The sequence below is a fragment of the Pogonomyrmex barbatus genome, unplaced genomic scaffold (assembly GCF_055798465.1).
Source record: "Pogonomyrmex barbatus isolate J1 unplaced genomic scaffold, ASM5579846v1 scaffold7, whole genome shotgun sequence".
Lineage (NCBI taxonomy): Eukaryota > Metazoa > Arthropoda > Insecta > Hymenoptera > Formicidae > Pogonomyrmex > Pogonomyrmex barbatus.
In genome coordinates, this window is record NW_028297171.1 from 8274878 (window position 1) to 8288703 (window position 13826).

The 13826-nt window shown below is 35.6% G+C and overlaps 2 protein-coding genes across 3 annotated transcripts; both read right to left on the bottom strand.

Annotated features, from left to right (window-relative positions):
* Window positions 1-952: 952 nt before the first annotated feature.
* On the bottom strand, window positions 953-10036 carry BuGZ (Bub3 interacting GLEBS and Zinc finger domain protein). Of its 2 annotated transcripts, XR_016140888.1 has the most exons (7): window positions 9807-10036; window positions 8453-8579; window positions 7967-8367; window positions 7361-7733; window positions 6709-7159; window positions 5480-5561; window positions 953-1671 (listed from the first exon to the last, which is right to left on the bottom strand). XR_016140888.1 is itself a non-coding variant. In XM_011648751.2 (6 exons), exons 1-6 carry the CDS (start codon window positions 9845-9847, stop codon window positions 1559-1561), a joined length of 1506 nt encoding a protein of 501 aa, XP_011647053.2. In that variant the 5' UTR covers window positions 9848-10032; the 3' UTR covers window positions 953-1558. The 2 variants fall into 2 exon arrangements, 1 of the variants encoding a protein (XP_011647053.2); XM_011648751.2 differs by lacking the exon at window positions 5480-5561 and having other exon boundaries at window positions 9807-10032.
* A 157-nt stretch (window positions 10037-10193) lies between these two features.
* Window positions 10194-13798, bottom strand: LOC105433420 (uncharacterized). Its single transcript, XM_011648754.3, has 6 exons — window positions 13657-13798; window positions 12915-13107; window positions 12702-12841; window positions 12458-12620; window positions 11848-12102; window positions 10194-11601 (listed from the first exon to the last, which is right to left on the bottom strand). Exons 1-6 carry the CDS (start codon window positions 13734-13736, stop codon window positions 11305-11307), a joined length of 1128 nt encoding a protein of 375 aa, XP_011647056.2. The 5' UTR covers window positions 13737-13798; the 3' UTR covers window positions 10194-11304.
* Window positions 13799-13826: the final 28 nt, after the last annotated feature.

A 13826-nucleotide genomic window follows, 5' to 3' on the forward strand; every position in this document is an offset into this window, starting at 1 on the left:
ATCGAAGGTACAATCATACCCCGAAAAATTGCAGAGTCAATCATTAATTTTACAACATTACGGGGTAAATGTGACCTTATCAGATTTTTTTTCAATGATAAAATCAGCCCTCATTCGACCGAAGAAAATTTAACAAACATGTTTATACAACATATTTATACTTATAATTAATTAAAATATATTATCAATAATAATATATTCCAAAAGTTTTTTATTGTAAATAAATACACATATTTCATATGAATTTCATATTTTTCACATTTTTTTATTTTAGCTTATTAATGTTGTTTAAATATATTAAAATTCATAATGAAATATTAATGCGCGTTATTTATATAACAATATTTAAGATGTTGCATATAATAATTTGAAAAATTTCAAAATTAACAAAGGTTCGATCGCTGCACATAAGGAATTTTATCATTGAAAATTTTAGCAACATCACCATTACCTCGTTGTTGCAATTAAAGGATTCGTTACAGAAGTAAAACGATAAATTCGTAAGACTCAGATGTTTTAGATGTGATTTCTATTTTAATTGACCTCGCAGATTGAGGAACTCATCGGACTTTCGCATCGAATCCTTGGATTTCGATTGACCCTTTTTATACGAAAGGATAACATCTATTACGCGCCGTATTATCGAAACGCAAACTCGATAGACATACCAGTAGTGCAATACAATGGTTGTCCGATGCATAACGAAAAATCGCGAGGTAAGTCAGTAAATAAAGAATTGATTCACGCCGGCATTTCCGCGCAGGATGAATAATAGTATTATTATAGGGTGTTTACTGTGATTTCATTCCATAGAAAAAACGCCGAAGCTTGCTCAAATTTATTATCTCACCTGACACACGATCGATGTAACGTGGGTGCACACGCACGCACACATACATACACACAAACACATGTATGCACTCATACTCAATAAGGATGATTAACATTTCGCTTTTCTTTTTTTTCGTACAAATAGCGTAAAGCAGAGGGCGAAGAGAACGAAAAAGCCGACCGTTTCCAGCGCGCACCAATTTCTTCGAAGAAACCCTCTCAGATATCGGTGATGTGATGTAAGTGCATGTGTCTCTTTTTCTCTTTCTTTCTTTCTGTCTTCCATTCTCTCCTTTTTTTCTCTCACTCTCTCTTTCTCTCAGTGTTTTGTTTCTTCGTTTCTCAACAATATGATAAAAAAAGGGGAAAAAACAGATTGTGAGAGAGAATTGACGGGAAACAAATTCTACCATGCAGATTATTTCCCGTTTTCTCTCTCTCCTCTCTTTCTCATGATCATCTCTCTCTCTCTCTCTCTCTCTCTCTCTCTCTCTCTCTCTCTCTCTCTCTCTCTCTCTCTCTCTCTCCTCCTCTCTCTCTCCTCTTTCTCTCCCTCCCTCTCTCTCTCTCTCTCTCTCTCTCTCTCTCTCTCTCTCTCCCCCTCTCTTGTTTGTGTATGTGACTATGTGTCTCTTCTTCGATCAGGTCCAGACCCCAGCAAAAATTAGGGGCGGGCCCATAGCACGAAGTGCAGCGGCGGGGGGTTGGGCCCGTCCATGGGGGGCGATCATCTGAAGCGAGGATGCATCATCGGTGTCAGCATCGGACCCGGAAACCCCATTGGCGCGGCGGCAAAGGCCGGATGCATCGCGGCACCCGGTGGCAGAGCTCCTATCATGCCTGCAAAGCAACGCAGTGTGAGATTAGTGCGACTCGCGATCGAATCTCGCGGGAGGCAAAGAAAACAGTACGTTGCCCACGTACGGCATACACGTGCTTTTTGATTTACTCGAGCCCGACGCCGCCGAACGAGACGACGTTTTGTTCGCGGGACCCTGAAACAGGATCTCTCTTTCTCTCTCACTCTTTTAATTGGGGATCGGGGTCCCCGGTATACTTACGTCGCGGAGTGTTCACGTTAGTGTTCACAAGGTAACATAAGGGTCCTGCGTGTTACGTTAATGCTAAGTTTCGATTCCTTTGTGTGCTTTTTTTCTGTATAGTTTCTCTGATAGATGTAATGTATTATGCTGACGTTCGTTTTTTGGAGGACCACACGTCCTTCAGCGCAAAATGAGTCATGGAACCGTTACGCTTGAAGTAAAATTTAAAAGAACTCTCAACGAATTAGAAAGCAATACAATTTAAAAAATACACATATTTACATTAAAGAAAAAAAATTTATTGTAAATAAAAATTGATCCTGATCAAGATCAAATCTTTTCATTTCAAGATTATAGAATATATATTTTTCAATTAGACTGAGCTAAATTCTTCATTTAAGATTTGACTTAGCGCATTTAATTACGCTTCTGTCATTTGATTATACAATATAAACATTTAGACTCATGTTCCGCCAAAAAGGAGATTATTTTGACAGCCGAACGATTATCGCGTCATAAAAAGAAGTACATGTCGAGGTAAACTCGCGAGATATCAATTTAGTTTCCTTCGAGTGATCGATCCGAATTCGTTTCGTTCTCTCGAGCGATCAATCTCCGCTTGTCGAGACAAGCATCAGCCGGCCGAGCGTGAATTCACGTGTTCGACCTCGCGAGAGAGGTCGCGTTTCTTCGCGACGAGCCTCCCCTTGTTCCGCAATTCAAGTCCAAAGGACTGTACCACCCAGTGGCCGATCTGTCCTCGGCAGCCCACGTACTACGTTTCTACCCAGCAATCTCTGATCAATGCGAATCGCCAAACTAGATATGCGTATACGATAGGTACATAACGTACGTAGAACTCAGCTCAGCATGCAGTGCGCCGCATACGCAATACAAGTCACAAACAAAACTGACAAGAAGGTGATACCACACAGAGAAAAACCTCACACCATACAAGGAACGAGTCTCACTCGGGGGGGAAAATGCAACGTCGGCTCGACATTGCGAATGTATTACGAAAGCCCGCGGAGATCGTTCAGCTGTCAGCCGACTCCTTCCAACAAGGACGTCGCCGCCAAAAACGCATTTAGTCAGTCAGAAGTCCTTGGATTATATATATATATATATTTTTTTTTTATTTTAAGTAACGACTGAACGGTATGGAATAATGTAGTTTGAAATATTCGAAAGCACCACCGATGCGAGATACATCGGCATCAAATTTCTTGAAGTATCTTCTTTTTTACAACTCAGATGATACTCAACGAATATCCCGCGTGGAGTAAAAAAGAGAAAAATCGTGTTAATCGGACGGACCCTCGATTAAACGCAAGAAAGAAATACTAAGTAACGTGAAGTCTTTTACTTACTTGCTCGGCACAATTTATCTAAAATTTTTCATTGTGTAACACAAAAGCTAGGCTATGGTGTGAGGGAGATACATTACGTTCGTTCTCGTTGCTGATTTCTTACTTTTTTCATGAGAAAAAAAATAAAATAAAATAAAATGCACCGGCGAGCACGGTGAGAACATAATTCGATCCCTTCCCTCTTCACGATATCTCATTTGCTATTCCATTTATATTTACTTACTTTATTTCTACAATGTATCCCAGATCTTGCGAGCCACCTTTCACTCGAAGTTCACTTTAAGCAATTCTGAAAGCGACTTTTTTTTAAAGCAAATATATTTGTACTTGTCGCAAACTTGTAACTTTCAACGTTAAATGTCTCAATAATTCTCTAATCGTAAATTTGTTGAAAGATAATTTGTTCGAAATTAAAGAATAAAGAATTTCGAGAATTACTTGTTCAAATTTCCAAATAAATACTATTATTTATTTTAATCTCGAAAACTCAGCTTCGCCATTTTATTTATATATTCTCAATGTAAAAATCATTAATTTCTTCAAATTGTCGGTTAAAATGGTAACTACTTAAATTAGTAAAAAATTTCGGAAATATAAAAAAAAAGTGATTCGGTAGGTCCGCGATACTCTTGTGTAGCATTGAAAATTGAATTCGTTAAAATTATATTGACTTTAGTCAGATGATTAACTTATTGATATGATCGCCGATCGAATGCAAAGAAGGAAGGGATGGATCACGAGAGAAAATTATTGTTGTAATTATCATTTGTTTCTTATCACTTTGGAACGACAACTTCGAACGACTGTCAGTACCGTGCCCAAGGAAGCAGTTTCTCCACTACTGTATCACAACACCAGGATTCCAAGCTATATATAATATATAAGTAATACTGAAGAGACAGGATGGTAACACGGCTGCTGGCGAGGTAAATAATGGCGTATGTGAGTCGTAAGAAGAGTAATATGGTTAAATCGAGAAAGTGTGAATAAAGAAGCTGAGAACGGAACGGAAAAGAAACAAAGAAATCATACATGATAGAGATGTAAAAATATTGTAACGGCCGAGCGGCCGGAAAGTCTCTCTTTCCCTTTGTTTCTCGCGTATTAAACTGTACAAAGGAACTGTACTAGGAACTGTACAGGAATCAAACTATCACAGGAAAGAAAAAAAAGAAATGTATAAAATTACGAAATTCTAAATGGAAAGACAAACGTCGCGAAAAAAATAATGTTAATTTAGAAATGTGGTAAGATGCACCAGAGAACGATCAGTTAAAAAAAAAATCTGTTGAATAATTTAATATCGTTGCAAAATAGAAATCAATTCACTTTCAACTCATCATAGCTATCTTGTAAGATAAAAATTCTCAGAGATAAAAATTAATACAATCCGATAAAATAATTATCGAAATTATATATTGAGCAATAATAAAATAAATTAATAATAAAAGACACAATACATAACAATTAATAATAAAATAAACAATTATTTTAATTTGTAAATATAAAGAAAAAACTTATTAATGTTGTAGTGTAGCATTACCGAATGGAAAGTGCATTAACTTTTTGAATACGAGTGAAAGAAATGCTTATTCTGATATAAATTAATTCTATTATTTATTAATTTCTATAATTTCTGTTATTTTATTAACTACATTAAATCCTGCATACTCATTAATCAAACTCTATCTAATCAGATTTATGTTTTGATCAAGCTAATGATTCATGCATTTTTTATCAATCTAATAGATAAAAAATCGTTAGACGATCGTTCAGTGATGCAGCGATTTTCTATATATATATATTTTATCGGCTCTTGCACATTACCTGAATTTCAAATTGGGAAAATTAAATGCGTTCAAATTTAATTCGATTTGTGGCAAATCAGTCGAAGAAATGATTGGAATCAAGATAGGAGGAGGGAACGTGTCGTTGGCCGCTCGACCCACCTGCTCAGTGAGAAAATATTACGAATATACAGAAATATATACACGGTGGCTCGCGAAAGCTACTCGAACAGTTTCCTGCATCGTTACTCCGAGTTTTTCGGGAGTCACTATATATACATTACGTATATACGTATATATTATATGTAGGTGTATTAATGACAATGATGACAGAAGATTAATCAACAATATATAAGAATAATAATAAATATAACAAGATATATATAGATATATATATGTATATATAGATATAGGCCATGTCACCGCATGCTAATTGCTAAGGACCAACCTTGTAGCGCTTGTATTGTAAAACACGGTTTTAGTAACCAGACTGGGTTCGTTCGACACTCATCGAGGAGTGACCGGGCGCCCTGCAAACGCACCGTTAAAACGTATAAACGTACAAGGACTACAAGACGCTGTGTCGTCGTGATTCTGTGATGTATCATTCGGTCGAGAATCTTGAGCATGATCTCTATAAATTTCTATCTGAACAGTCATGACATTCCTCCCGCCTTTCTTTTTCTCTCTTTGCTGTCTCGAGTCAGTGGTATATGCACGTCGTTAATTTTCTGACCCCTTCCCCCCCCAAATGTCAAGTCTGTTTTTCATTTATCTGTCTCGATGTTTTCGGTATTTTTCTTTAGCACATAAGTTTTTTTTTTTTTTTTTTTTTTCAAAGAATAGGGAAGGCTGTTGTAGTAAATAATTATTGCAATCTGCAATGCAAAGTGTAACCGAACTAAAGTATATCAAAGTATTGTTTAGCTAATATTCGATATCTTCTCTTTCTCATTTATAAAAAAAAATTCTTTCCCGGCCATCGACCGAGTAAGACTAAATATATAAAGATTGTTCACCGAAACAAAGTAAAGAGACATAGCACGTTGTATTTCCAAAAAGAATCTGAATCGATGAGTTTAATTCGTTCAATAAGAAAAAGTTGCTTAGTCGCTGCTTGAAAATTATAAATTTGCTTGGTTCAACATATCGCGTAAAATTTTATAAAAATTTCCGATGATTAAATAACTTTGCATCGTTATAATTATAAATGGTTCATCGGAAACGATCTTTCTGCATCAAAATAATGCAGCAAGTCGACTTTATTATGCGCCTTTATAAAATCAAAAAGATTCGAGGACATTTTTTCGAGAAGAAGATCGCTTCCGAAACGGGACAAACAGCGCAAAACTTTCGATCTAATATGATTTAATATTTTTATCCACGATAAAAAAAGAAGAAAAGAAAATTTAATCGCAATATGATTTATTCTTGTGCGCCTATTAACGTTACCGTCTTCAACAGCCGGTAAAATGGGGCGGGGGGGAGGGGTGGGGGCGATTGAAAAAAATCGATAGAAAAATACCAAGGGGAAAGTTTTAAAATTTCAACAACAAGAGGGGATAAAAAGACAGCAGGGCAGCTCTGTTTGTCGAGTACGCGGGGGGAGGGCGGGGGAGAAGGGAAATGACGGGCAGAGTCTTTTTTTTCGTAAAGCTCAAACCCGCAGAGACTTACCTGGCGGCAGGCCCATGGGGGGCGGTCGCATCATGTTACCTCCATGAATGAGAGCAGGCGCGGCTAGGGTCATGGTGGGTCGCATTAGGGGTGCCATCAACGCCACCGAGCTAACAGGCATTGCTGCCGCCGAGGCCGGTACCATGACCGCCTGCGGTGGCCGCGGGAACCTCTGTTGCTGTTGCTGCAGTGCGTTCAGTGCCGCTGCCTGTTGCTGCCGTTGTTGTTGATCTGCCTGAAACGCGGCCGCTGCCACATTTGCCGCCTGCTGCTGTTGTGCCTGCTGTTGCTGTTGCTGCACCGCTTGCTGTTGCTGTGCTGCCGCTTGTTGCATGGCGGCGGCCTGCTGCTGCTGGCTCACAACCGCCGCTGCTGCCTCCGATTGTGCCGACCGTCCAGATTCGTCGGTCTGTCGACGCTGATACTTTGGCAGTCTTGCTCTTATTTCCTCCTACAAGATAAATCTTTTGTTTAAAAATCTGTTTTGTTTCCTAGGTTTCCATTATTCAAAATAATTTATTTTACAAAATAAAATATTATGATGAGAAATAGCTTAATATTTATGTTTTAAAATTAAGAATATCATTAGAAACAATAATTAATCAGTCGATAATTGAAAATAAAACACGAAATATGAAAATTAAAAACTTACTAGACTGAGATCTTCGGGAGGGTGAATGATCTTACTGGCGGCTCCGGTAGTCGCAATAAGATTCACCTTTTGATCACCACTGCTGGCGAGGCTATTGCCAGTTGTGGTAGCGCCAGCGGATTCGCTGGCGCTACTGTAAGCTGGGAATGTCGGCTTTACTGGGCCTATAGAACCGCTGCCGCTGGCTACTGATGTGATCGGCTTAAAGTCTGTGCCAAGGGGTGCAGATCCAGTGACCGACGCCGCTGTCGACGCTGCCGTTGAGACAGCCGCGGCAGCGGCACTCGGAAACAGAGGACGCGCCGGCGGAATAGAAGCGCCCGAAACCGGCGGTTGCATACCAGAAGGCATACCTGACATGCCAGGCATCATGCTAGAAGAAAATATTTAATGTTAGTTGTAGTAATATTTATTGCTAAAAATTTGAATATATTATATTATTAAATAATATTCTATTATTATAATTTAAATATCCTGAACTATAGTATCGAGATCTTGTGTATAAAATTGAAATTCCATAATGATGAAGAAACACAGAGATTGAAACATAAAATCAATTCAAAAGCATTGCTAGGATACATTACTATGATTGATCGAAATATTTACCCTGGGCCCATAAATGGAGGTCCAACGTGACCCATTGGCATCATTGGATGCATAGGAGGCATACCAGGATGTGGCGGCATGCCAGGGTGCGGCGCCATGCCCGGATGTGGTGCCATACCGGGTAATGGTGGCATACCTGGCTGCGGCGGCATCCCGGGTAGACCAGCTGGCATACCAGGCATCGCACCTGGTGCGGAACCCAGTAGACCTTCGGGTTTTGCTTTTTTCTGTACTGGCTCATCCTCACCAGATGATGGCGAGCCAGGTCTACCGCCATTTCGCTGTCTCTCGTGTTCCTTTGCGTCATTCGGCGGTATGCCCTCCATTCCATAAATTTCTATTTCAATATTGCTACGATTTGGCAATGAATTCGGTACCTTATCTATTGCCTCTTTGTGTACCTGTAAAAATAAAATTTTAAAATGAATTTGTGTTACTTTTAAAGTAATATATATAGAAATATAGTTAAAATATAATTTTATTTACCTGCATACAGTGTATGCTAAGTCCTGGTCCCGTGTATAATTTCTTATGACAGATATGACATTTGAAGTGTTTTGCTTTTTGATGTTGGATAAGAATTTTTTCATCTTCAAATTCACGGTTGCAATACCTTTTGAAAAATGGAGTTAAGGAAATTTGCAGAAAAAAGTGTATTCTTAAATAATAGCTTATATACATATATATATATATATAAAATAAAATTTTCTAGATAAATGATGTTATAAGTAATATATTTAAAATAACTCATTGCAAGAAAAAATATAAAAAATTAAAAGCTAAATGCTTATCTTAAAAATTGAACTCTTTCAAAATCTATAATCATTAAAATTAGAATGTTGCTTTGAAAAACTTTCAAAATTATGTTTATATATATAGCATATATATAACTTGGAGAAAATATATTTAATCTAGCTTATATTATAAATAAAATCGTTTTTTGAATTTCTGATCTTTCATAATTAAAACAAGTAGCTAAGTGGATAAACAATTTCGAATTAAAAACTCCATTCGTTCACTTTCACATGAAAGCTTTTTGTTCAATTTACAAACTCAACAATATTTGAACATTTGCTAAGTGAACATTTACTACATTGATGTATCTTATACATTTCTAAATACTTATTACAAAAATATTCATGATTAATGATTTCACAAAAACTATAATTCTCCTTGTTTCTCTCTTTATAAAAGATGATCATTTAATTCAAAGCTTCTCTACTGTTCAAACATTTTTAAAAGTCATTGTGAAGGATTATCCATATTTATCAATCGCCTTAAGAAAATTTAGATAAACAACTAGTAATAAATGGGAAAATTTAAGAAACTCAAGTAGAAAAGAATATTATAGCTAAGGTACAAAAATCATTCCTAATTTAGTGGGATAGGGAACAGGTCAATCTGCTCTTCTCTAATTCAGTCGCTTCCGCGTGGAAGACCCTCGATTGCATTACATCATCGTGCAACGCGTCGCACGAATGCGAAGACAGTGGAAACAGCTGCGTTCTCTCACGTACACGTATACACACAACACATACACATGTATATATAAATACGCGTGTCGCGGTGGCGCGAGGAAATCCCGTATCGATTTCTCCGCCTTCCGCGAACGTTTTGCTCCGAAGCGAGTTTCCCCGTTTCTTCCCAGTGGGAATCATCACCCGTTGCATAAATTACTACTGGCCGGTCTTGCTCGCTATTTCCCGTTCGATCACAGAACAGAACCTAACGTTCGCCTAATCCAAAAATACGGTTACGTAAAAGCGATCACCGCAGATCGTCATTGTCGTCGTCGTCGTCGTCGTCGTCTTCTTCTTTCTGAAGAAGATAAAAAGGATACCAGCACCAGGGTCTCGATTGCTTCTTCTTCTTGCGTCCCATCTTTCTGCCGGATTATTGAAGATTTATCGCTATCGGCGTTGACCCTGTCCTATATCACGGTCCTCAAATCGACAAGCAAGTAAACGCAACGCAGGACTCTTGGCGATAGCACTGTACACACGCATGCACACACACGCGCTCGCGCGAGAAAACCGATAATGTAAAATGGCCACCGTATCTCTTCCGTTGCTGGCGCCGGAAGTCGCCAGCGTGGCGCGCTTCAAGATTCTAAGATCTAGAGGAATCTAGGGAAATTTCTGACAAACGTGTTTCTTTAGGAAGAGCGCGATTTTCGTATGTTTAAAACATCGCACAACGGGAGTTAAAAGCGACACAACTCTCGATGTAGTAATACATATGTATATTTTATACATACAAATTTAAGATACAAGTCGATGCTAGGCGAGCGGGTAAAAACAAATAATGTAAAATATGTTTGTATTAAACACATCATGATAAAGAAATAAAATATAGCAATCATTAAATCGTGTTCAGAAGATGTATATATAATGATGTATATATAATGTATAATTATATATATTTTCATATAATATGTATAGAGTACTTATATATATATATATATATATATATATATATATATATATATCTTATACATATATATATATATAGAGTGTAATAAATTAATGCCACATTATAAGAGGACAGGTAGAAAAATCTTATCATGTTTTTAATAACTGAAAAACATTTTTTTCACGCCTACAATCTAAAACAGTTTTTGATGCTGAAAAAAATTTGATTTTTTTAGACTTTCTTTTTATTTAATTTTTTGTGTATTTAAGAGAATGTATCAATAATCATTTCCGATTTCTCTATCTGCTTCCGAGTGCTGTAACATTAATTAATTCAATTCTTTAACATTTTATATATATATATATATATCTTTTGAACGCGATAAATATATATTTTATGTGTATATGTATATATTTTATATACATATATATATATATATATATATATGTTGTGTGTGTGTGTGTGTGTGTATATATATATGTATATATTTAATAAGATATATACAAACACACATAAAAATCAAGATTTAATTAGCAAACATAGTTATTCACATTCAATTGTTTCAATTACTATATTTTTTTAACATGATCGTCAAAAATAAAAATAAATATTGGCTTTCTACACTATTTCTTCAACGGGAACGTTGCGTTTAACTACGTTGCGATTGAACACGTCCGCTCATATCGAGTGGTGCTTAGAAATTTTCTAATACACCATCTATCTAGTATTCAATCAATTGGCAACATGGGCAATCGAGTGTTACTCTTCTTTAACTTGTATAATATGCATATGTAGTAATAGTTATAAAGAGAAATCAAAAAAGATTTGATAGCTATCACGATTGTAGTAGGAATTCATAAATCTCTTATATAATAAAGTACCCTCAAGGGATAGGGGACTTTTTATGATTAAAAAGAGAACCTCCGTTAGCTGGCAATCCTTCTTTCCAACGGAATATCACTCTCGGAATCGCTGAATTCATTGGTACCCACAACATCATCCAGAGATATAGATCTTTCCCTTTTTATTTCTTTAATGTTTGTCTCGGAATCGCTGAGATCGTTGCTATCAATATTATCGTCGAAGGACACAGATCTTTCTCTCTTTATCTTTTTAATTTCTAGCTCGGAATCACTGGATTCATTGGCATCTACAGTATCGTCCAAGGATACAAACCTCTCTTTCTTTATTTCCTTAATTTCAATTTTCTGCGTCTTGTTTAGCTAAATATAAATATAACATTAAATTATTTATATTTTATTGTGTATATCACATATTAAATTACGTTATTTGAAATTTAATTATATAGCCATATCTTTATAAATCATATATATTAAATTATTTTAAACATTTATTACAATATTATACATTATTAAGACTAATTGTATCATCTAAATTTATATATTATATATACAGATTTTACTAATAATAAGTCTAAATAACATAATCAAGATTTTAAAGCATTTTACCTCTATTTCGTGCTTAATTGCTTTCTTAAATATATTAGAACGTGGTATATATTTATCAGCCATAGTCTCTACTCTTCTGATGTCGAATGTCTGATCGATTCTAGTTACAGTCTGCATTCTTTGTTGTTCAGAAGTTACATATAAATCATCTGGCTGATGGTAAGCATTGTGAACATTATAGGCCTTCTTGTTGCAAAACAATGCTGAGCATACTGTACATTTGATTAAATCATCTGGCATAGTTTCCCTTTCCTCCTGTCAAATAATACATATTATAGATATTTGAATTTATATATATATATATATATAAATCTTTTCCAATATATTTTTTCAAAATCAATTAGATTCTTTAATTAATTATATGATATAATCATTTTTATCTTTGTACATTTAAAACAGTAAACAGACTCTCAAAACATGGGATAAGTGTAATTTTGTATGAGAGCAGTTAATTTATAAATCGACATTTCAACTTTTTTATTCTATATTTTAGAAAACTTGGTCGATTTAGAAAATTAAAAATTGTTAATATAAGGAATGTAAGATAAATGGTAACTTAAAAACCAATAAATAATAAAGAAATTAATCAATATCTTTGTATCTTCCTTACTGGCGTATGCATCTTTTCCAAGTGTTGTTGTAAATTGAATTTTATGACATACTCCACGCCACATAGATGACAATAATACACGCTCAATGCATCATTCATAGAATTCAATTTGATTTTGTTACTAGGTGGAGGAGTGGCTATTGGTTGAAACATATACACCAATCTGAAAAGCGATACAGCAATCAGATCATAATTTCATAAACAAATTCTACATTTTTAAAGACAAATTGATCAATATGCTGACATTTTATGAACAGAACGATGATGGTAATTCAGCGCTTTCTGGTTATAAAATAACACATTGCATTCTTCACATTTTCTATGCTCCTCTTTTTTCTCACTTTCAGATGTGTCATGTGACATTTGATGGCTATCTCTATGAGTCTGAACAATACATTATCATGAGATTATTATAGAAACAAAAGTGAAACAAAATGAAACATTATGATGCATTTACCTTTAGAGGGAATTGCTTTCCACAATAGAAACAATAGAATTTATTTGGTGAATTAGGATGCATTTTAAATCTATGCCTTATAGTTGCCGTTATTGTATCAAATGACTGACCACATATATCACATTGAGTAGCCGTACTTTTTCTGCTTCTCACTGGCATCCCCCGCATATCTATCTCCTTATTTGCATGTTTCCTATAGCAAATATAACAAAAAACAGGTAATTTATTTAAACTAGATAATGGACAATAATATACTTCTTAATAGTTTGAAATAACAGAGGGCTAACTAAAATAACAGAAGCCTAAAAATTAATAAAATCAAAATAAAAAACAGCATACAAAGTCGAAATTCCTTTCTGCAACAAATTTAACATCACGATCTCATATTGATATAACAATCAGTTTGTATGTATACATGCTCATTCCATATGTCCAATATTTCTAACAAGTTGACAAATTTCTTAAATATCATGTGCATGGAGAACGTTGCGAGTACAGGATAACATTGGCAGAATCATGAACATGAACATTAATCGACTAATGTTCATTTCTCTCAATATAGATTAACATTAATCTCAGTTTAATTTAGTCTTAATTTTTAGAATTAAAATAAGATAAAAAGTAAATTAAATCGAATAAATTAAAAATCGATGATTAACATTAATCATTGGTAGAATTGGACATTAAACACCTAATTCAGTGAATCTCGACTTGGTTATGACGACGACGACGATGAGCATACCTAAAATGTTCCTGCAGTGCCTCCTTCGAGTCCAGCTTCGACTCGCATAGGACACAATTGTGCTGACTGCCGGTGCTCATTTAAGTGCTTAAAATCAATGAGGTTTGGAGAAATCTGCGCGGGAACGCCGAAATTCGAAACGAGATCAAAGCGAACTGCCGTGTTGCTCC